The 22530-nt window shown below is 41.5% G+C and overlaps 1 protein-coding gene across 7 annotated transcripts in view; it reads left to right on the top strand.

Annotated features, from left to right (window-relative positions):
* ADGRB3 (adhesion G protein-coupled receptor B3) overlaps window positions 1-22530 on the top strand; it is a 545908-nt gene that overhangs the window by 161578 nt on the left and 361800 nt on the right. For 3 of the 7 annotated variants that reach the window (XM_063125008.1, XM_063125009.1, XM_063125011.1), the window contains one exon: window positions 21268-21378. The exons of 3 other annotated variants lie outside the window; for them this stretch is intronic. In XM_063125008.1, coding sequence (XP_062981078.1) covers window positions 21268-21378 — 111 coding nt within the window. Of the gene's footprint in view, window positions 1-21267; window positions 21379-22530 lie in introns of those variants that run through there. One more of the 7 variants, XM_063125012.1, reaches the window with a different exon arrangement.

Here is a 22530-nt window from a genome sequence, read left to right as displayed (position 1 = left end):
TCCTATAAAATCCCTGTGCTAGTGGAATGGATCTCTGGCACAACAAAAATGAAAATGAGCAGCAATTAACATTTCTGGAACAGGGTAGGTCAATAGGGATGCAGGAGAAATTCAATTCGGACTAATATGAGTTCTGATTTCTTAGAATCCGACCTGTGGAATCCGCTGCAGACCACCCTCCCAAGTCTGCAAACATCTGGATTTTTGTTTTGTTTTGCTTTCGTAAAATTTATGCAAATTCATTCACAGGAAAATATGCACATTTCTACCGAGATACATGCCACACTGGAAAATATACAAGGGAAAAGATGAATGAAATGAGAGACAATATGCTAAATGTTATGTACTAACATAAGTTAAGTAAATCGTTGCAAACTTTGTTACAGAATTATTTGCACAATCCACAAAACACACACGGGACAGATATCACAAAACCTGTACAGGTCAGGGAGCACCACTCAACATCAGTTGAGTGGATTCCTGCATTGAGCAGGGGGTTGGACTCGATGGCCTTATAGGCCCTTTCCAACTCTACTATTCTATGATTCTATGACCTGTTGTGGAAATGAGTGTTGCTGCTCATTTCTATGCTTGTTTTAGGAACTACTAGTCCCTGCTGTGCTATGAGCACAACAGAACTAGCAGAGGCACAGCTGCAGTATGGGATAGTGCCCATTGTCAGCCCAGCATGCCGATACAACAGTGCAAACATTATCAAAATGCCAGGAAAATGTGGGATGTGGGGAAGCAGGATTTGTGGCCGTTGTAAACAAGGGAAATTCCATGTTATAAGGATAATTAGAAAAGGAATTGAGAATAAAACTGCCAGTATCATATTGCCTTTATATAAATCTATGGTGCGACCACACTTAAGAAGACTGTGTACAGTTCTGGTCACCACACCTAAAGAAAATATATTGTAGAGCTGGAAAAAGTGCAGAAAAGGGGAACTAAAATGACCAAGGGGCTGGAGCATCTCCCCTCTGAGGGAAGATTACAAATGTTCAGCTTGGAAAAAAAGGATGGTAAGGGGAGACATGACAGAGATGTACAAAATTATCCATGGTGTGGAAAATGGATAGGGAGACATTTTTCTCCCTCTCCCATAAGAACCCAGGGCCATCACAAGAAACTGATTTGTGGGAGATTCAGGAAGTAGTTCTTCACAGAGCACATAGTCTAACTATGTAATTCGCTACCACAAGATGTAGTGATGGCCACCAATTTGGATGGCTTAAAATGGCAGTTGGATAAATTCCCGGAAAAGGCTATCAATGGCTACTAATCTTGATGGCTATGTGCTACCTCCAGGTTCCAAGGCAGAAGCCTGTGTGCACCAGTTGCTGGGGAACATGGGTGGGAGGGTGCAGTTGCACCATGTCCTGCTTTGTTGGTCCCTGGTCGACAGCTGGTTGTCCACTGTGTGAACAGAATGCTGGACTAGATGGACCCTTGGTCTGATCCAGCATGACTGTTCTTATGTTCATATGGTTTGGGTCTGTGGGATTTGAGTGGATGAGTGGCTTGTTGCCTTATTCCTTTGCTCTCCGCTTGCCTGGAGTTGCCACCCCCACTTCTCTCTCCATTTCAAAGGCTGCCATGTTAACATTTCTGCACATGCAGAATATTTTAGATAATGGCAACATGGAGAAAATGGAGGCAACATGGAAAAATGGCGGGTGGGGTGGGGGAGTCTTGGAATGCCCCAGAGATGATAGAAGGGACCAGTAAAGAACCACATTCTGAAAAGAAAAAGAGAGGAAAGTCTTGTCTCATGGAATGAAGGAAGAATGCATTCCATTAATAACAATTTCCACACAAATACCAAACCTTCAACCTTTCCTTTGATAGTCCAGTGGTCCAGACATTGCATTTGTTTTGATATTTTTGGTAAAATCAACTAAATGTAGAAATAAATAATCTGTCTCCTCCCTGAGAATAGCTGTGCTGTGACCCATTACTCTGCCTAATCAAATCCAACAGCACTTGACTTTTCTACACCTGGGTGGAAGTTGGAAACACTATTTTTGGCTCTGCTGCTGTCACACATCTAACAAAGGAGAAATCCATATGCTGTAGTTAGGGAGGATTTTATTCTAATCTACCACTCCATTGATTTATAGTATCTCCTAGATAATTATTTTGATTATGCTATAAAGAATTTTTGCTTTTTTCCAATTAGATAATCCCAAAGAAGTGGGTAGCAGTAAGGTACACAACAACCTTTTATTCAGTCTGGTAGCTTTAAACAGCAGTAGTTAGATTCTTCTGCATTTTGTGTAGGGACCAATATTAGCTGTCAATTCTCTGTTCTTTTAAGAAATTGTTGCTGAGAAACAGCAGTGCCAATAGATCTAAACTGATCAGCATTCTGTAGACACAAAGGAAAACAACATCACGTCCACATGAAACCAAAGGTTTTGCTTTGTGAATCAATAGTACGTATACGCTTTACACTCCCTTAATTTATGAAATGTTAACACAAACCACAGATATTGACACATTTTCCACAGTAAATAAAAGGATGAGACAAGAATTTTTAGATGAACTATCCATAGATTTTTGCTAATCTATGGTGTGACCACACTTAGAATACTATGTACAGTTCTGGTCACCACACCTAAAGAAAAGATATTGTAGAGCTGGAAAAGGGAAAAGTGCAGAAAAGGGAAACTAAAATGATTAAGGGGCTGAAGCATCTCCCCTGTGATGGGAGGTTACAACAGCTGAGATCGTTTAGCTTGGAAAAAAGGAGTCTTAGGGGAGACATGATAGAGGCGTACAAAATTATGCATGATGTGGAGAATGTGAATCAGGAGATATTTTTCTCCCTCTCTCAAAATACTAGAACCTGGGGTCATCCCATGAAGCTGATTGGTAGGAAATTCAGAACCAATACAAGGAAGTACTTCTTGACACAGCACATAGTTAAATTATGGACTTCACTACCACAAGACATAGCGATGGACACCAATTTGAATGGCTTTAAAAGGTGGTTGGATAAATTCCTGGAGGAAAAGGCTACCAATGGCTACTAGCCCTGATGGCTATGTGCTATCTCCAGTATTCGAGGCAGTAAGCCTATATGCACCAGTTGCTGGGGAACGTGGGTGGGAGGGTGCTGTTGCACTGTGTCCTGCTGTGTTGTTCCTTGGCCAACAGCTGGCTGGCCACTATGTGAACAGAGTGCTGGACTAGATGGACCCTCCGTCTGATCCAGCGTGGCAGTTCTTATGTTCTTATGATTGTGCTGTAAAACTGAACCAGGAAGTTCCTTCTCCACAAAATGATTTCCATTTTTGTTTTGTTTTTAGATATATGTTGTCTGTATGTGTTAGCTGTTTATATGTTTTTTGTGTAAATGGTTTTTGTACTTTGTATAATGTATTTTAATGGGTTTAGTTTTTGTGAACTGGCCAAAGATCTTCAGCTATGGGGCTGAAAATGAGTGAAAATGAAATGAAAGCTATGACTTCATTCATTGACTAAGAATAATAAAAGGTGGAAACAGGCAAGTTTCTCACAAAACAAATGGGTGAAATAGGTGCTAAACATTTTGCTTCATATCTCAGATTGAACAAAGGCTATTTATTCAGCTTGTTCTTTAGATACAACCTCTGTAACCTTGGAAGAAAGGCTACAGATACGTGCCTTTTGCCACCCTGCCTTGCTATAGACAGTACACTTAAAAAACACAGTTGCAAAGTTCATCTGGACACCCCTCTCAACTCAGCTTGGTGCCCCCCTCAACTTCCTGCCCTGGGCAATCCCCCAGCTCATCCACCCGTAAGGCTGGCCAGTTGGCCTACAATTACTGTGTATACACAGACATTCTTTAATGAGGCCTTGCCCACTTCTGATATTGATATTGAAAGCTCTTCCCTGGCAGGCTTCATTAGCTAGAAGGCGCAATGTTCTAAAGAACAGGTGGTAGGATTCAGTCCTCCAAGCAGTGTGTCAACATCATCTGGCTGCATAAACTGTAATGTCCATAACCTCATGGCGTCATGGCAACATCCATCTCTGATTCGGTCAAACCTTTGTCTTCCCAATCAGTCAGAGTAGATGTGAACAATTCTATCTGGAAAAAAAATGTAATGTAATTTGATTACAACAGGCCTCTAAGTATTCTGACTGCTGACATATTGGCCCTGTACCGCATAAGCCCTTGACTATTCAAAGGAGCTCTGTTGGCCTATGCTGTGCAGACACAATGATGGTGGGAAATTAAGCTCTTTCCTCTCACTGCCATCACTGCCACAGTGTAGCCCCATGTACTGGCCCAGATGTAAAGGCAATTTGCAATTGAGCAGTATATCGTTTTAATGCATTCCAGCTGGGTTACTCTTGAGTCCAGTGAGCAGGCAGAATGAACCATGCCAACAGTTAAGCACATGCACTCCAAGTCAGCATTGATCCTCACCTAGCTTTGCTGAATTTGTGGGATGCCTCCCCTACCCAGTTGTTCATGATATTTATGTTGAGGAGCACATTGCTCGGCTTCGTCCATTCTCTTCTGCTGCCCCTTATGCCTGGAACGCTCTTCCAGAACATCTGAGATCCACAAGTTCAATCGCAGCTTTTAAAGCTCAGCTAAAAACTTTTCTTTCTCCTAAAGCTTTTACAACTTGATGCTGTTTGGACTTTATACTGTTAGTTTTACCCTACCCTGTGCCTGTTTACCCTACCCTGTGCCTGTTTGCATTCTCTTCCCCTCCTTATCGCTTTACTATGATTTTAATAGAATGTAAGCCTATGCGGCAGGGTCTTGCTATTTACTGTTTTACTCTGTACAGCACCATGTACATAGATGGTGCTATATAAATACATAAGTAATAATAATAATAATAACATTATGAGCCATGGCACTCACAAATAGAGCTCAATCTGCTCCCTGTTCCTGATGAAGCCCATGGGGTTTGGTTTGTGTGTTTTAGAACACAAAGAATTTGCTTTCTCCTGCTGAGAATGGAACCAGACACCATTTGCCTGGCTCCTCCTCTTCACCTGCATATTTCACCTTGCTCTGGATATTTATTGGTGTAATGAAATCTTGAGCTTATAGGAGTGTGATAAAGGGAAGAAATGCTGAGAACAGGTTATTGTAAGCCCCAATTATGCATTGATCAGATCCCATGTTGAAAGGGGCCCTGGGGCTGTGCCACAGCCCCAACCCAAGGTTTCACTGCTCCTCCACCCCCTGAATCCAATGTCAGCAGACTGAGTGTGAAGCCTACAATTATAGATCTCTACAGGAGCTGGAATCCTGATCACACAGGTTTCTAGCTCCAGTGGAAGTTGATGCAAGTAGAGGCCACTAGGTGCAGACTTGCTCCCCACTGCTCCTTTTAATCTGTGGTCTCTCTATAAATATCTGTACAAAAATTGTTCTCAACTGTGACTGTCTAAGGAATTAGGGCTGCTCATTAGGTCAAAGTAGGAAGGAAAATAGATGTTCTGTGACTAAAATCCCAGACATCTGCTGTCATTCGGTTCCATATGTTTTACCTTAGGTCAAACCATATTCACTCTGAGATTTAAGAAGTGGTTTGCATATGTTGATGTGTGATGTTTCTTGTATCCATGTCTTTGGTGGATACATAGATAATTATGCTCTTGGGAAAGAAACAGCTGGAACTCTGGGGGTATAAATTTAAGAGCTATGTGTTATCAGAGATCAGACAAGTGAAATGAAGTTCATTGAGCATGCTGGTGCCACAGCAGAACTGTTAGAAATATTGTAATGGAATTTAGGGGACTGAAATTTAGGGGACATTTCTTTAGAAACCTGGGATGAGCTTAATCATGTGGTACAGGTTATTTTAAGCAGGCAACTATATTTAGGGGAGAGTTTGATTCATAATTGCATCTTTGTGCAGACTAGGAATGGGGGAAAATTTAGTTCAGTCCACGTTTTTAAGTGGCATAAATCTGCGTACAAAATGTACATTTTAGGGAAATTGCATTAAAAAATAAATGCTAATCATAGCCTGATGCAGAAATGAGACAGAACACACTTATGATTGAACACATGCAAAACTGACACAGGAACTGTAGATCAGGAGATGGGACATAGATCAGTGGTAGAGCACATGCTTGGCGTATAGAAGGTCCCAGTTTCAACTCCTAGCGTCTCCAGGCATGGCAAGAAAAACTCCTGCCTGAAACCCTGGAGAGCTGCTGCCAGTCAGTGCCAACAATACTGGGCTAGATGGACCAATGGTATGACTCAGTATAGGGCAGCTTCCTGTGTTCCTATGACACAGGCTAAAAATAGACTTGATTCGTCCATCCCTTTTGAAAACTTTATTTCACAAATATGGTTGTTAGTAATTTTGAAATAGTTAATGTACATTTTGTGTCCTATACCTTCAAATTAATATTATTTATTTACTTGCTTTTCCCATTCAAAAAAAATTGCACAAAAAAAATGGCTTAATGATTTAGATAATCACTTTTTGAAGTTCCATTGGGAACTTTGGAATAAATATAAAAAGGAGATGCTTTCAGGTAATTCCTCCTTAACACCGGAGATAATGCTAAAGAATTTTCCTGAAAATTTAAAGAATAGACTAAGTAAAGTTTTAAAAGAAAAAAATAAAATGAAATTAAGAGAATGGTTAAGGGGGATGAATACAAGAGAGAGGATGGAAGAAGTTTTAAAAGATTTGAAACTAACGTGGTTAAACTATGGGCAATTGGAACAATGGACTAAAAATTGGGTAAGAGAAAATGGAGAGTGTGGAGAGAGGACGAAATTTGAGGAATTAATCGGGGAAAAAAGAGATGGACAAGGGACAAAATATAGGGACAAAAGGGTTAATGAGTCAACTATACAATATATTAGCTGAGAAAGGAGTGTTGGATAGTGTTGGGAAAGTGGTTTGGGAGACCGATTTGAAGATACAAATAGGACAGCAGGGATGGGAAGGACTATGGAGACAGAGAGTGTTGAGAAATATGTCAGTAAGAATAAAGGAGAATTACTATAAACTTGTATGGAGGTGGTACTTAACTCCGGTCAGATTAAATAAGATTAATAAGCAGCTTTCAGCAGACTGTTGGAGGGGTTGTGGTGAAAAAGGAACGTATTTACATATGTGGTGGGATTGTAAACATGTGCAAAAGTTGTGGAAGATGGTGTTCTTTGAGATTGAGCAGATTGTGGGATTTAAAGTAGAGGTTACACCAAGGATTGCATTACTCTCACTGCAAGAAGAACTTAAATGTAATAAAGAAGCGAAAGAACTGATAACTAACCTGCTGACGGCTGCGAGGTTGATTGTAGCTAGGAACTGGAAGATTCAAGGAGACTATTGTATTGAAGAATGGTATAAAGAAGTGTGGGACATTGCTATAAATGATAAATTGACATGTAATATTAAAATGAAAAGAGGCATAGTAAAAACGAACGATTTTGAGGGTATATGGAAAAAGTTCCTAGAGTTTGTGTTCTTTAAAGGAAGTGGGAAACCACCAACAGATGAAACTATGAGTTTTTGGAAACAGGAATGAGATCCCGTGGTGGGGGGAGCACTGTTATGTTTAGTATAAATATGTTTAATAGGTTAAATTTGAATATACGATATTAAGGCAATTTTATGTTTATGTATTAAGTGATTTTATTTGTTGTTTTTGTGTTTGTTGTATATTGTTTAATAATAAGAATTTAATAAAAAAAATAAAAAAAATAAAAAAAAATGCACAAAGAGGCTTACAAAATATAAAAATAACTGATCGTTCAAACCCGCAATATACAATGGAGGGGAAATGTGATTGTTTGTGTGTGTGCGTGTGTGTGTGTGTGTGCGTGCATGTGTGTGACATGTTCCTCTAGATCAACTTTCTGCAACCTGGTGCCTTTCAGATGTGTTGGACTACAACTCCCAAAGACCATCCTGGCTTGCGATTATGGGAGATGTAGTCCAACACATCTTTAGGGCACCAGGTTGGGAAGGTTGCTGTAGAAAATCTAAGCAAGGACTTGGCCTGTAAATTACATTTTCATTGTAATGGAGTTATTAAAAATAATGGAATCCCAGACTGAATGCAGAGGAAACCATTTGCTTTATTTCATTACCCTATCTTACCCCTTGAATCCCAACAGCAGCGGGTCTCCATTGGGGTCCTATTGCCACTTCTTATGGGGTGGATAGAGTTAAATCAAGGTGACTGAAATCAGTAGGAAAGAAAGGCTGGTTTCAATCATCATCATCATCGAATCCAGTTGATATTTCCTCATACATTTCCTAAACAATGGTGAAAGAGGTGACTACTAAATCATGTTAACTTACAACTAAATAGAGAGTCCCTTATACCAGGGGTGGGGAATGTGTGAATCCCAGCTGCAGTTGGACTGCAGCTCCCATCACCATTGCTTATGCCAGGCTAGGGTTGCTGTGAATTGCAGTCCAACAATATCTGGACTGCCACACATTCCCCATGCCTGGTTTTACAGTCTCACCACCACCACCACCATTCTTTTAGCTGAGCCTTGCATCTCTTTTTTCACTGCATGCATTTAGCACACTTACCTTTTTCTTTTTCTTTTAACCATAGAGGGACTGTTTTTAAAATATTCCCATGCTGAGTCTTTCCTATGACCAGCAGCATTGATACATCAATACCTGTTGAAATATGAATAGCTTTTTTTGATTGCTCCCTTACTGCTCTAGTCCTGGGGTTTCCGCCGTTGTTTCCATGAGTGCCAACATATGCTTGACACATGCTGTGTTCCCTCACCCTCATTATTATTATCATATTTCTTAAAAGTTTTTTTAAAAAAACAACAACAACAAGGTGGTTGAACTGGGAGGAAGGCATACTGCAAATCATACAATTGCCCTCAAACGCCATCTTGATTAGGGTTCAAAAGAGTAGCTTTTTGTTTTGGAGCTCAAACCCCACATTTGTCTCCTAGTTAGGTTCTTGGACAAGTTAACTTTTCTTTTAAGCTCACTAATTTGCCATCTGAGAAATGAGTGTTTTGTGACTGGCCATGCCCACCATGGCAGCCATTTTATGAATGGGCAAACCCCTGTGGCAACCATTTTGTGAGAGTGCCGACAACACTCTCTCAAAGTGCCATAGTGCCCACTGACCCAACTTTAACCTACTTTAACCCCCTCAGATAAGCACTGATTGTACTGAATAGATTTTGGGGGGAACAAAAGGAACCAAGTCCAGAGTCCTGGTCCATACTTCTAAAGAGCATCAGCATTAGCACAGATTATTTGATGGCACTGTGTGTTCAGATCTGGCTTCTAGATTGGGCTGGGAAATTGTGCATGCAGCACTTGCTTGTACAGATCCTCATCAAGCTGTGCCTCCCTTTCAAATCTGGATCAGGATGCATATATTAAATAAAGCGAAACAGCATATGGAAACTAATTTCATATTAATACAGTTTATTGTAATGGCCACATTGCAAAGTAACAATAACAAAGAATAAATTACTTAATATAGAATAAATGTATAGAAAGGAGGAAGGAGGATTAAAGTCTTACAATATCATGTCTACAATTTTAATTTGCAAAAAGCGCATTAAGAAGTACAGTGTGTTAAATTCTAATAGAAAAATGATAAAAGCACCATAATTCAGGATTAACTTTTTAAAAATAAAAAGGTACATTAATTGGATCTGAATCACCAGAAATATATATCTCAGAACATCTTCTGTGAAAGTACTGTAGCAACACCAAGCCATAACTGGAACAGAGAAGTCTTTTTAATCATTTGTACATCTTATGGAGACTTTTGTGGTAAATGTCAGAGTAGTCAAGACATGTTTTACATGGAAAAATAAGATTCATTGGTTGGATCCAGCTTAGTCTTACTTAGAGTAGATCCATTGAAATCAATGCCAAAAACTAATTTAAGCTTGTGCAGGATTGAGCTTTTACAGCACAACCCTGTGTGCATTTATTCAGAAGTCCCACTGAGCTCAATAGGACTTACTCCCTGTTAAGTGTATTTTGGATTGCAGCTGTAAAATTGTAGACATTGCTTTCATCCATAGTACCTCTATATAATGTATGCATGCAAAATGCAGCCCAGTAGATAATGTTATGGTGTTTCAGTTGTTACTGCTACTGAACATGTATCTCATATCAGCGATACGCTTGCCCTGAACAGGAATGATATAGTCCTTGGCCAGCAGGCTAGTGTTGCGTTTAGTTTGAATTTAGTTTAGTTTGTATTGCAGTAGATAAGTCTGCAACCTAAAGCTGAGAAGTCGGACAGAGGACTCTTATCAATCAGGCCGGTAAGACTTGCAGTCTTTGAATTGGGAGTTTGACACAGGTATGCTTAAAATCACTCTAGTAAAAGCCAACAGATTGGGAAAGTCAATGTTTTGATTGTGGAAGTTCAGTTGGTGAAAGCAGTATGTGACAATTATTTTGATGCTGCACTCTGATTGACCAAATATGAAGTTGTATGTTTTTGTGATTTTAATTTTTTGTATATTGTTTTTAAGTGTTTTTATCCTATGTAAACCACCCAGAGAGCTTCGGCCATGGGGCGGTATACAAATGTAAATAATAATAATAATAATAATAATAATAATAATAATAATAATAATAATTTAAGCTTAAGGATAGTAAAGTATGATTAGAATTTGGGATATGGTAAGGGACCAATTTCCTTAAAAGCTCACATATAAATCTCTTTCTGATAATCACCATGGGCATATCTACATGAAAGGTTTGCCTTGGGGTTGCTTCGCAGTAGTGGCACATCATCTACATGATGCAGCCGCCATTGCGAAGCTATCCGGGGGCAAACCCTCATGGGCCCAGGCAGATTTCAGCCCAACACTACAGACAACCTGGAGGAGGTTCATAGGAGGGAAATGAGGATGATCAGGGGTCTGGAAACAAAGCCCTATGAGGAGAGGCTGAGAGAACTGGGCATGTTTATCCTTGAGAAGAGAAGACTCAGGGGAGTCATGATAGCACTGTTCAAATACTTGAAAGGTTGTCACACAGAGGAGGGCCAGAGTGCAGGGCACGGAATAATGGGCTCAAGTTACAGGAAGCCAGTTTTCAGCTGGACATCAGGAAAAACATCCTGTTAGAGCAGTACAACAATGAAACCAATGAACTAGGGAGGTCATGGGCTCTCCCATGCTAGAGGCATTCAAGAGGCAGCTGAATGCTTTAATGTGGATTCCTGCATTGAGCAGTGGATTGGACTCACTGCCTGCTGGTGAAACACACGGTAATCTAGTGATTATACTATACCATATCATCAAACAATAACCTGCATTATTCAAGGGCGGGATCCTAAATTTGCCAAGTAAACAAAGCTTTGGCTCTTTGCCTGCTTGCAGAGCAATATACCTAATAGGCATGTGCTCCACTCCGATTAGAAGCGCAGAAGCAGGAGCGAATTGGCCTGCTCCGCCTTGCCCAGAGGCGGAGTAGAAGCGGACCGCAGACCCCTAGAAACAAGGCGAAGAGAAGCGCCCATTTTCAGAGCGCTCCGGTTTCCGCGGTCCGATCCGATCGCCATCTTGAAACATTTCGCCCATAGGATTGCATTGCGGAAAAGAAAGGGGGATAACTGTGTTGTTTTTGAAGTTATTTTTCTGAAAATTCTTGTGCTTGGAGAGTCGTGGATGGGGGTCATTTTGAGCCTACTCGCAGCTCTCTGCGTGCTGCAGTTCGTATGCTAGAATTTTTTAAAAAAACGGCGGGAAAATACCTTTTCCGAAGGGCTGAGGGGCAGAATCAACTCCTGGTCATGATCACATGATCCCAAAGTTGGAGGAGGGGATAGGCAAAATGGGTAACTTGGGATTCTGGGAACTTCTCTTTCTTAGTCTGAACGGACTTTTCCCAGTGTTTTTTAAAACAGTAGCCCCACCAAATGCACAAACACAACCTGAAATCATATACTAAGCCAATAATAAGAGATAGAAACACAGCACTGCTACCCACCCTAACTTTGGGGAACAACTGAAAAGACGTGGTGCAAGGGGATGAGCTCCCCTAGGGCATCCCATGTGGACGTGCCCCCACTCTCTCCTGTACTTGGAGGGCAATCAGAGCCCTCAAAAGAGAGTAACCCAGTGGAGCAATGCCTATCATGAGTTGAAGTGAGAGTTCTACTCCTCAGAGCTCTCGTGGTGAAGCAATGGCTTTCATGAGTTGAACTGGCAGCTGCTTCCCCCTCCCCTGGGCACGTTCCCCTATTGCTGGTAAAAGACAGTCTTTTTAAAAAGTTCTTCTTGTTGTTTATTCAGCAACACTGCTGCTTTTAATTCCACCCCTCCTTTGTTTATTTATTTATTTATTCCATTTATATGCATTACTGGCTTATCCTTGGCTCACTTCCTTATGCCCCCAGAAATGTCTGCTGCCTGCCTGCCTTCCTTCCCTCTCTCCTCCCCTGCCCGCCTCGCAGGGATGTTGTGTGTGTCTGGCTTTGACTCAGGGGAGAAGTCCTTCCTGCACTCACTTGGAGTTTTGGAAGTTCCAAATCCATTTTTCAAGTGTGGAAGAAAATTCATATAGGTTTATCTCTACTCCCCAATTCATGGCATGTTGGGATTTCCTTTGAAATGGCCCCATTGAGATGTCTGCAGGTTTAAGCCCCGCCAAAAAACAGAGGATGATGGGACTGCCTTGAGTCTGGGCATGCGTGTGTATCCCTGGATAAGCTATCATGGTGGTGAGTTTGAGTTTTTTAACGTGCAAATTGACGGAGCTATCGAAAGGGGTGTGAATGGGGTGCCCGATTTTCATAAATTCCCCAAAAAACAGGGGATGATGGGACTGCCTTGAGTCTTGGCGTGCGTGTGTATACCTCCATGAGGTGTCATGGTGCCAAACGTGAGGTTTCTAACTTTCACAGAAAAAAAGTTGTATACTTTTTAAGCTTAATGCAAGCCTATGGGGGGGGAAACAGAGCTCCGATCCGGATCCGGAGCTCCGCAGCGGAGTAGAGCGGGCATGGGCGGAGCGGGGGGGGGAGCAAAGTGGCCCGATTCGCAAATCGCGGATCTGGAAGTGAAGCGGAGCGGGGGTCCGTTCACACCCCTAATACCTAACACTGACTGTGACTAGCTCAGAATTATGCACACCTTTGCCAGTCTTTTGGTCCTGACGACCTCTTTAAGTTTTTCCTTTAGTGACTGCAGCCTTAATTGGGGGGGGGGGGATTTCCATTGGAGAAGTTTAGTTCTTGTCTTCTCAGCAACAATGCCAATGAAAATCACACACCCCAAGCTGCAAACAGCTCCAAACAGCTCCAGATGTATTCAGGCAAAATTAGTGCTCCACGATTATCCCATCATCACAGAAAATAAACTTTTAATGTTTGTCTTGGGTGTATAGAACCCAAATCCCACTGCCCTGTGAATTAAGGGGGAAATTTCCACAATGCCAGCAGAATTCATTGTAATTGTAATTTGTTTTACCTCTTTCTAATGTTTAAAGCACAACACATAGCAGCCCAACAATAATTACAACAGCTCTGGAAGGTAGGCCATTATTATTATCTTCATGATGCGGGAGGTGGGGCTGAGGCAGAGAGTTAGTGGCTTCTTTAAGGCAATCTAGCAGACTTGATTGCTGTGGGGTGAGATCTGAACTAGGGTCTTCCTGGCTCTAAAGGCAAAGTATTAGCCATTACTCTACACTTGACTTGATCTCTGTAGCATTATCCATGGACCTTTTGGTAATCCGACAGTTGTGCTCAGTGGGGAAAACAATAATGACGGTGTATGGTTTTGACATGTTTTCCTCTTTTTTAGTATTTTTCCTTCATGCTGAGGAATTTCCTAGGGAAGTTTACATATGAAGCCAAAATGTTCCCTTGCATGTTTCTGTTCTGTTTCAGTAGTGAGGGCCTAGTGTCATTGGATACTATGAAGTCTAGTTCACAGTGAGGACTTTGGGTAAGTCAAGTTCAGAGGATTCTGAGTCAGGAGAATTCAAGAGACAGAAATTAGAGCAGCAGCACAGAGATCTCCAAGTAATGTTGGGGCTAGAAAGCAACAAGCAGTAGATCATGAATGAGCCATCAGTATGGTTTCCTTTAGACTGCTCAGCTCCACCTCCCTACTGATGGAGGCCTTCTCTCTTAAAAGGGCCTGGTCTATTTTGAAAGCCTCAGGCTGTGACAACACATGTGAGGTGGGGGGGGGGAAGTGCAGAAAGGGGCAACTACAATGATCAAGTCAGTCTGACATCCATCCCTGGGAAAATTCTGGAGCAGATTATAAAGAAGTCAGTCTGTAAACACCTTGAAATCAATGCAGTGATTACTAGAAGCCAACATGGATTTGTCAGGAACAATCCTGTCAGACTAATTTGATCTCATTTTTTGATCGGGTAACCTCCCTTGTGGACTGTGGGAATGCTGTGGACATCATATATCTTGACTTCAGCAAAGCTTTTGACAAAGTGCCCCATGATATTCTGATTAACAAACTAGCTAAAAGTGGGCTAGATGGAACAACTATTAGGTGGATTCACAGTTGGCTACAGAATCGGACTCAAAGAGTGCTTATCAGAGGCAACCGTCTCAAACTGGGGAGAGGCAACGAGTGGGGTGCCGCAGGGCTCAGTCCTGGGTCCAGTGCTCTTCAACATTTTTATTAATGATTTGGATGAGGAGGTGCAGGGAACGCTGATCAAATTTGCAGATGACACAAAATTGGGTGGGATAGCTAATACCCTGGAAGACAGAAACAAACTTCAAAGTGATCTTGATAGGCTGGAGTGCTGGGCTGAAAATAACAGAAAGAAATTTAATAGGGATAAATGCCAAGTTCTACATTTAGGAAATAGAAACCAAATGCACAGTTACGAGATGGGGGATACTTGGCTCAGCAATAATCTTGGAATTGTTGTAGATCACAAGCTGAATATGAGCCAACAGTGCAATATGGCTGCAAGAAAGGCAAATGCTATTTTATGCTGCATTAATATAGCTTCCAAATCACATGAGGTACTGGTTCCTCTCTATTTGGCCTGGTTAGACCTCATCTAGAGTATTGTGTCCAGTTCTGGGTTCCACAATTCAAGAAGGATGCAGACAAGCTGGAGCGTGTTCAGAGAAGGGCAACCAGGATGATCAGGGGTCTGGAAACAAAGCCCTATGAAGAGAGACTGAAAGAACTGGGCATGTTTAGCCTGGAGAAGAGAAGATTGAGGGGAGGCATGATAGCACTCTTCAAATACTTAAAAGGTTGTCACACAGAGGAGGGCCAGGATCTCTTCTTGATCCTCCCAGAGTGCAGGACACGGAATAACAGGCTCAAGTTAAAGGAAGCCAGATTCCGGCTGGACATCAGGAAAAACTTCCTGACTGTTAGAGCAGTACGACAATGGAATCAGTTACCTAGGGAGGTTGTGGGCTCTCCCACACTAGAGGTATTCAAGAGGCACCTGGACAACCATCTGTCAGGGATGCTTTAGGGTGGATTCCTGCATTGAGCAGAGGGTTGGACTCGATGGCCTTGTAGGACCCTTCCAACTCTGCTATTCTATGATTCTGTGAAGGGGGAGGAGCATCTCCTCTATGAGGGAAGGTTACAACAGATGGGATTATTTAGCTTGGAAAAAAGGAGGCTAAAGGGAGACATGTTACAGGTGTACAAAATTATGCAGAGGGAGGTTTTTTCTTCCTCTCTCATAATACTAGGACCCATGAAGCTTATTGGTGTGAGATTCAAAACAGATAAAGCATAGTTCAAGTATGGAATTCACTACCACAAGATGTAGTGATGGCCACCAATTTGGATGCTTTTAAAAGGGGGTTGGATAAATTCCTGGAGGAGAAGACGATCAATGGCTACTAGTCCTTATGGCTATGTGCTTCCTCCAGTATCAGAGGCAGTAAGCCTATATACACCAGTGGCTGGGGAACATGGGTGGGAGGGTGCTGTTGTATTGTGTCCTGCTTGTGGGTTCCTTCTTGACAGCTGTTGGCCACTGTCTTGACGGAGTGCTGGACTAGATGGACCCTTGGTCTGATCCAGCATGGCTCTTCTTATGTTCTCATGACATGGAAGTGGCTGTCACATTTTGGTATCTTCATGGCTGGAATCCTCAGAATCTGAGAATTGCAGTGTGGCCTCCTCTGGATAGTAGAGGGTTCTATGTCCTAAGGAGGTAGAAACCTTGTGATGCCCTTCTATAAGTCGAGCCTTCCCCGTTCCTTTCACTTGGGGCTTTGTCCTCCAAGGCTAAGGGGAGAGGGTGTGGGCTATGTCAGTTTCTATACAGAGTTTACTCTGAAGTAGGAATGGACAGTGATCAGAAGTAGGAATGAACAGTGATATGCTTTGCCACATCTAGCCATTCAATCCAGTTAATTTAGCATAGCATGTCCTCGATCACAGGCAGGGACACTTAGAATTGCCATCTTTTCTTCATCCTTTGTTAAGTAATTTAATCTTAGGATTCTGTTTTCACTGAAGCTCTGCTCAGGAGAATATTCTAGTAATATTTTTTGTCTTGATTTGCTGGAACATTAAATGGGAAGTGTGGGTGGAAAGGAAGTAGCTAGATTTTCATTCTGACTGCACACATTTGCAGTTTAAGTTAAGGCACATCCTGCCATCTAGTGATGAAAACAAAATTATACCAGCCAGATGTGGGTGTGACTAAAACACCTATTGAGAGAAAACTGAGAAAATAGCATGAAGTAACTGCAAATGATGCTGGACACCCCGTGCTGTTTCACTCGGTGTGACAGAACAACATTAGGAAATGTTGAGAAAGGAATCATGCGTTAAAAAGTGACAAATTCCTGTATCTTCAAATACAGAAAGGCAACTTCTATGTTTTCAGCATTGATAGCATAATATATGTTTAACTGCAGATTTTTCCAGACAGATCATATTGCAGATCTTTGGCTGGGAAATGTTCATGTATATGCTGCTGTGGGCAACATATGAAAGAATTAGCAGTTTCTATACAGGCATTGCTTCCTCCTCATCCCCTGTCACTCAGATCAGATATATCACAGCACAACTGAGTCTTAGCTGAATTTTTTTTCAAAAGAAACCAAGAGTTCTGTTAAATACACTTCTCTGGTCCACAACGAAGAGAAATATATAGCTACATCCACATGCATAATAGGGATACCTGTTCTTTTAACAATACCCCTCTAGTCCCACTTTTGCAAGGTGCTTTTGGGGAAATGGAATACATTTTGTTTTGAATGCCTTATTGCTAAATATTTTGGCCCTGATCCAGCTCCAGCCATCTGCAACTAATTGCACCTATCAAGAAAAGGTTCTGGGGGGATGTATCATGGAACAATTCATAGGCCAACCCATTTGGTCTCATTGTGATGTTACACCAGAGGTGGGACCTTTACACTTAAGTAAACAAAGATTGCAAGACTGTTTTCATTAAGCTATAGGGTCTGGAGCTTCAGCCAGCTGGCATTCACTGGGACTCTTTACATAATTCAGTACCGTCACCCAAAGTTTCAGGTGCATTAACACCCAGTAGGACCTGTAGAGTTGCGTTCTCTCTCTCTCTCTCTCTCTCTCTCTCTCTCTCTCTCTCTCTGTGAGATAGACTTATGTATTACAATATGGATGTTACATGTCCACGCATCTTCAGATCATATTGTTATGCCCTCTGGTTTACCAATAACATCACTGATCTAGTTCAGATCAAGTCATTGGTTTCAGTCTACTTTGACATTCTAAACCCACCAATACAGGAGATTTCTTCATGCTACACATTGTATAAATTATTTCCTCTTCAGTATGTATTCCTTAATATCATTGGTAGCACTATATTGGTAGGTAGCAAAATATAATCAAGCCCAGCTATTTTTCCATGAGAAGTGTTGTCGCTTAATACTTGTAAGATAGCATATGAGTTGGGTTTTACCTGTTTCTCTTTGGCTCTTGCAAGAAGTAGAACTCAAGGCCATAGCAGTGCAATCAGGACAGAGAAGCCTTCCACAACCTGATGCACTCCAGATGTTTTGGACTTCATCTCCAATCAGCCCCAGCCAACATGGCTAATTTTCATGAATCCTCAGGGTTGTAGTCCAAAACATCTAGAGGGCAACAGTTAGGGAAAGCTGGACTAGAGATTCATTACTACTTTAAGGTTGTTAGATTCAATCCTATGGACCCTTTCTTGAGAGGAGGTCCAACTAAACTCACATAATAGGTTGTGCTGCTAGAAGGCTTACTTTCTTCAGGGATTGTTCTACATGACTAAACATGGACTAAAACAACCATATTTTCCTTCAATGCCTCTGGAAGCCCTTCCTCTAGCAAAGCAATCTCAGTTTTGCAGTCTTTCATTCTGAAAATGGTAGCCTTGTCAAGTGGCAAGCAGGTGGTGTTCAAGGAAGAACCAGCTCCCAATTCCTAGTTGCTCTACCTAAACAATTAAAATGCTGGTTTTGCAACAGCTAAGTACCACTGGTGAGTGTCTGTTTCCCCAGTTCTGGGAAGACTTGCAGGTAACTCACCTGCACATAGAACTCCAAGGAAGTGAAGTTGTTCCTTCAGCAATGGTCTAGAACTGAAAAAGGATCTGGAGACTCTTCACTTTCAGGTTCTTAGCCAGGCCCTGATCCAGGCAGGTGCCTACACAAATGTCCCTTCCTACTGAGGAGTCTCACATGAAGGCTCATGCAGCTAGCCACCTCCTCTGCTTCTGGGGTTGGCAAGGCAAGAGTGGGTGGGGTGTCCATTGGCTGGGAGTCCAGGCAATCAGGAGGGAGATCTCTGGTCCTTGTCTTGGATGTCGGGGACTGAAGTCTTTGCAGTAATTGTGGATTCCACAGAGGGGGTTGTTGGAGATTTCTGCTGCTTCCTGCTCTGAGGAGATCCCAAGTTCTAGGACTGAGTAGGGTTGACAGAGCTACGCCCCTACCAGGGATTCTGTGATCCCCTTAATTTCACTGCTAGGATTACAAACAGAGAGCTGTCCAGCACCTGGTAGAGAGTGGCTTCTGGCTGGGCTGATGTGAGTGGCCAGCTTTACTAGGCCCTCTCCAAAGCCCCTGAACTGGTAGGGCAAGAGTTCTTCAGTCCCTGGAGCCTCCTGTTATCCCCACCACCACCTTTGTTCAAGCTGCATAACCCCCTGCCCTCTCCAAGTGAGCCACCAGTGAGAGAAGAGATAAAAGCGAAGTAGTGATCAGTTATTCATGCTTTATGCCCAGATGGGGGGAGGAAAAATGGGCAGCGACAACAGTGGTAATAAGGAGGAGGTGGATGCACTCAGAGAAAGGGGGTCACTGACAGCATCCTGCCCATTGGACCTCCCCAAACCGGCAACCTGTACTGTCTGGCAGGCTTCACGGGGCTTGATGGGTCACCATTTGTTGACACGCTGATTGGAGCAGATAGGTTTGATTCCATATTTACTTAATGCATTTAATTTCAGATTTTCACTGTAGTTCCCAGTAAGTGTTCTAAGAACAACAAAAATATTCCTACTCTTCCATCATGAGAGATGCAGGCGATGGAAAGCTTTGCAAAGATAAAGATATGTATATGAGGAGTAGATAGATATTAAATATCTCTGTTAAATAGTTTAGTTTCTAGAACTTGTGTAAAATTCATAAACAAATTTTATTAATTAGATTTAAAATATATATATTCTCTTTAAGATGAAAAAAAAGTGTGGCTATTCTTAAGTAGACAATTAATATATTTAATTTAAAATGGAACCATTATATGCATATTTACAGAAAGTTATACTAATTCAGAAAAATCAGACCGGAAGAGAGACTGTGGGGGCTGCTGTTAGGTTCATAAACACCCTCATTTGGTGGGGGGGATGTTTTCTTAGAGAACTTGCAACTTAAAGTGTGAGTTATATGACAGCTGCTACGGTCTGATAACCCTACGGCCTGCAAAAGTGTTGCTAATATACAAACTGCACTGGTCAGCACTCAGCATGCATATAAATTTCAAATGGAGGCTCCAGTTTTTACAGATGGCATCCAGCCATTCATACCTGAATTGAACCTGGCAACATGACCAGATGTCCACACACACAAACGCACACACTCCTGAGGTGTTTGCCTGGAAACCACCATAAATGTGTGCAAGCTCATAAGACAGAGCTTGAGAACGAGACAAAGGCCTTAGCTAGACCTGAGGGGTCGTCCCTGTTCAAGTAAATGACACACAGGATATCCTGGGAGCAAGCAGGGACGACCCCAGGATAAACCTTAGGTCTAGCTAAGGCCAAAGATGTTTGCTATTGGAATTTTCACATGAACCACACCTACTGCAATGACCTCAACCACTACAGCAGCCCGTCATGCTCCTGAGACTCAAGGTCTACATGTATGCCATTGATAGCATCCATCATTGGACCTTGTGGCTGGCACCCCGCTGCTAAGTGTGACGGCATACCTGTCTCCCTTCCTGAAATGATGCCGTGTCCGGTGATGCTGTCCTGCTGTAGGTGTGGAGTCACCCAGTCATAAACATAGCAGATCTTAGGCGCAAGCTGTAAGAGGTTAAGTGATTTGCCACAGGCAGTGGAGAGAATTATCAGCAGAGCTGTGTTTTATTTTAAATAGCGTCTCACGATTCCCACATGGGAGTTTTTAACATAGATTTTCCCTATTAAAATCAAAGGAGACTTCTGCTTTAGAATCAACAGCAGGAGAAAGCCCAGGGCCTTCCATGCTCTTTGTAACGGAGAGTTTTCTGAAGCAATAAAAGTAACAGGCACAGCTGCTGTTGCATGCAGCTTATCATTAAGCATTTTATGAGCCACTTCATTACGTGACATTGGCACTGTTTTCATGAAAGCCTGCTTGCCAGTCCATCAGTCTGAATGATGAGCAGGAAAACTATTAATCTCCACAGGAAACGTTAGGATTCTGTCATATAGAACATCAACACTGAATGCAGTAGTGGTAGTTTTCTGGTGTGGTTTGCACTGTTTCAAAATATTCTGAATGCAATGTCTCCAGTTTAAACAACTGATTTTGTCCCGCAGCTGCTTTTTAGTATGTGTCACAATACTGAAATGTTTATATTTTTTTTAATATTCTGAAATAAGGTTCTGGTTTAAACCTCTCTCCAAATACAGATTTAAGCTTCTTCTTTTTTATTATTATTATTTTATTTTATTTTTTTAAAAAAGCCTAGCAAACTAAGCTGATGTTAAATGCCATGGTCTGAAGTTTTACCAGTGCCCTCTTCAGGTGTGTGTGTGTGTTTTTCACAGACATATTGCATGAGATGGTATGTAACTTTTTGAGAAATGTCTACGCACAAGCTTTCATAAACCTTTATTCTGTCTTTAGAATTTGGAATGATGGGAGATCATACAATTAAAAGTCAGCGACCTCGATCTGTTCATGAGAAAAGTGTCCCTCAGGAGCAAGCTGATGCTGCTAAATTTATGGCACAAACTGGTAATACATTAGTTACATTTTTCTACTTACTGTGTTTAATTTTAGCAAAAGCCACTGCATGTCTCCATAATCTTTTGCTGCATATTTGTCAGTTTTCTAAGCTGATACTTTTTAAAGCCATTTCTTCTTATTATTATTTTTTATCACCAGTGAAAGTCCATAAATTAAAGTAGCTGAGAATTAAAAGACTGTATTTTTTTAAAAAAAAATCCATCACATTATCAAATGTAAATCTAGTTAATCAGAAATCAAAAAAATATATAAACTAATATTTCCTTTAATATGAAAGTCATCTTTAATGTAAAAGTTTAAGGAAAGCCACACCAAAATACACACATGTATGTTTAGAAGGAAAATAAAAGTTCCATATATTAAATATACATAATAATTATGTTTCCAACAAAACAATGTTAAGGAAGGAGATAAGAGGTCCAGAAATTGTGTAGACAAATTATAGAGTAGGGCCAAAATGGCAGTCCCAGGGACCAATTTTGGGGGGCTGAACAGCACCATCTCTCCCCCCCCTACTTGCACCGCCAGTTAGCTGGGACAAGACAGTAATGAGGGTCTGGTATCTGTTGCAATGGAACTTGCTGGCATTTTTCTTTGGATGGGAGGGTGGGCTGCCACTCCTCAGAGTAGCTGTTCTGTACAACTGTTTACTGAATTGGGAAATAGAACATCTGGATCAGGTACATTAATAATGATATGAACTTCACATGCATGCATTTGGCATTTCATACCTTTAATCTGCAGTCTGTTACACCTTTACCTGGGAGTAAGTCCTATTGAACGGCTGAGTAGAGAAATCTAAGTTAATTTTCTCAATTTTTCTGCTACTAAATTCAACTGGCTGTAAAAAGACTATTAAAGAAAAGTGTGTTTGTGTGTGTTTAGATCAGTTTAACTTCCAAGAGATATTTTTCTCTTTAATATTGGCTCCTTTGATACGGTCAGGTTGACCATTTTTGGAGCAATCTGCACTTACTGCACAACCCTGTGCATGTTTACTCTAAAGTAAGTACAACTCTATTCAATAAAACTTACTCCTAGGAATGTGTATATCATACATCATCCTGATCCGGGTAGGAAGATACGTACACTGCAAGTTTAGACTATATTCAAATGTTCATCTGGATGTGTGTTTGCACT

Source organism: Elgaria multicarinata, chromosome 4 (assembly GCF_023053635.1).
Source record: "Elgaria multicarinata webbii isolate HBS135686 ecotype San Diego chromosome 4, rElgMul1.1.pri, whole genome shotgun sequence".
Lineage (NCBI taxonomy): Eukaryota > Metazoa > Chordata > Lepidosauria > Squamata > Anguidae > Elgaria > Elgaria multicarinata.
The sequence above is the reverse complement of the archived record's forward strand: the minus strand, read 5'-3'. Positions and strand labels throughout refer to the sequence as shown.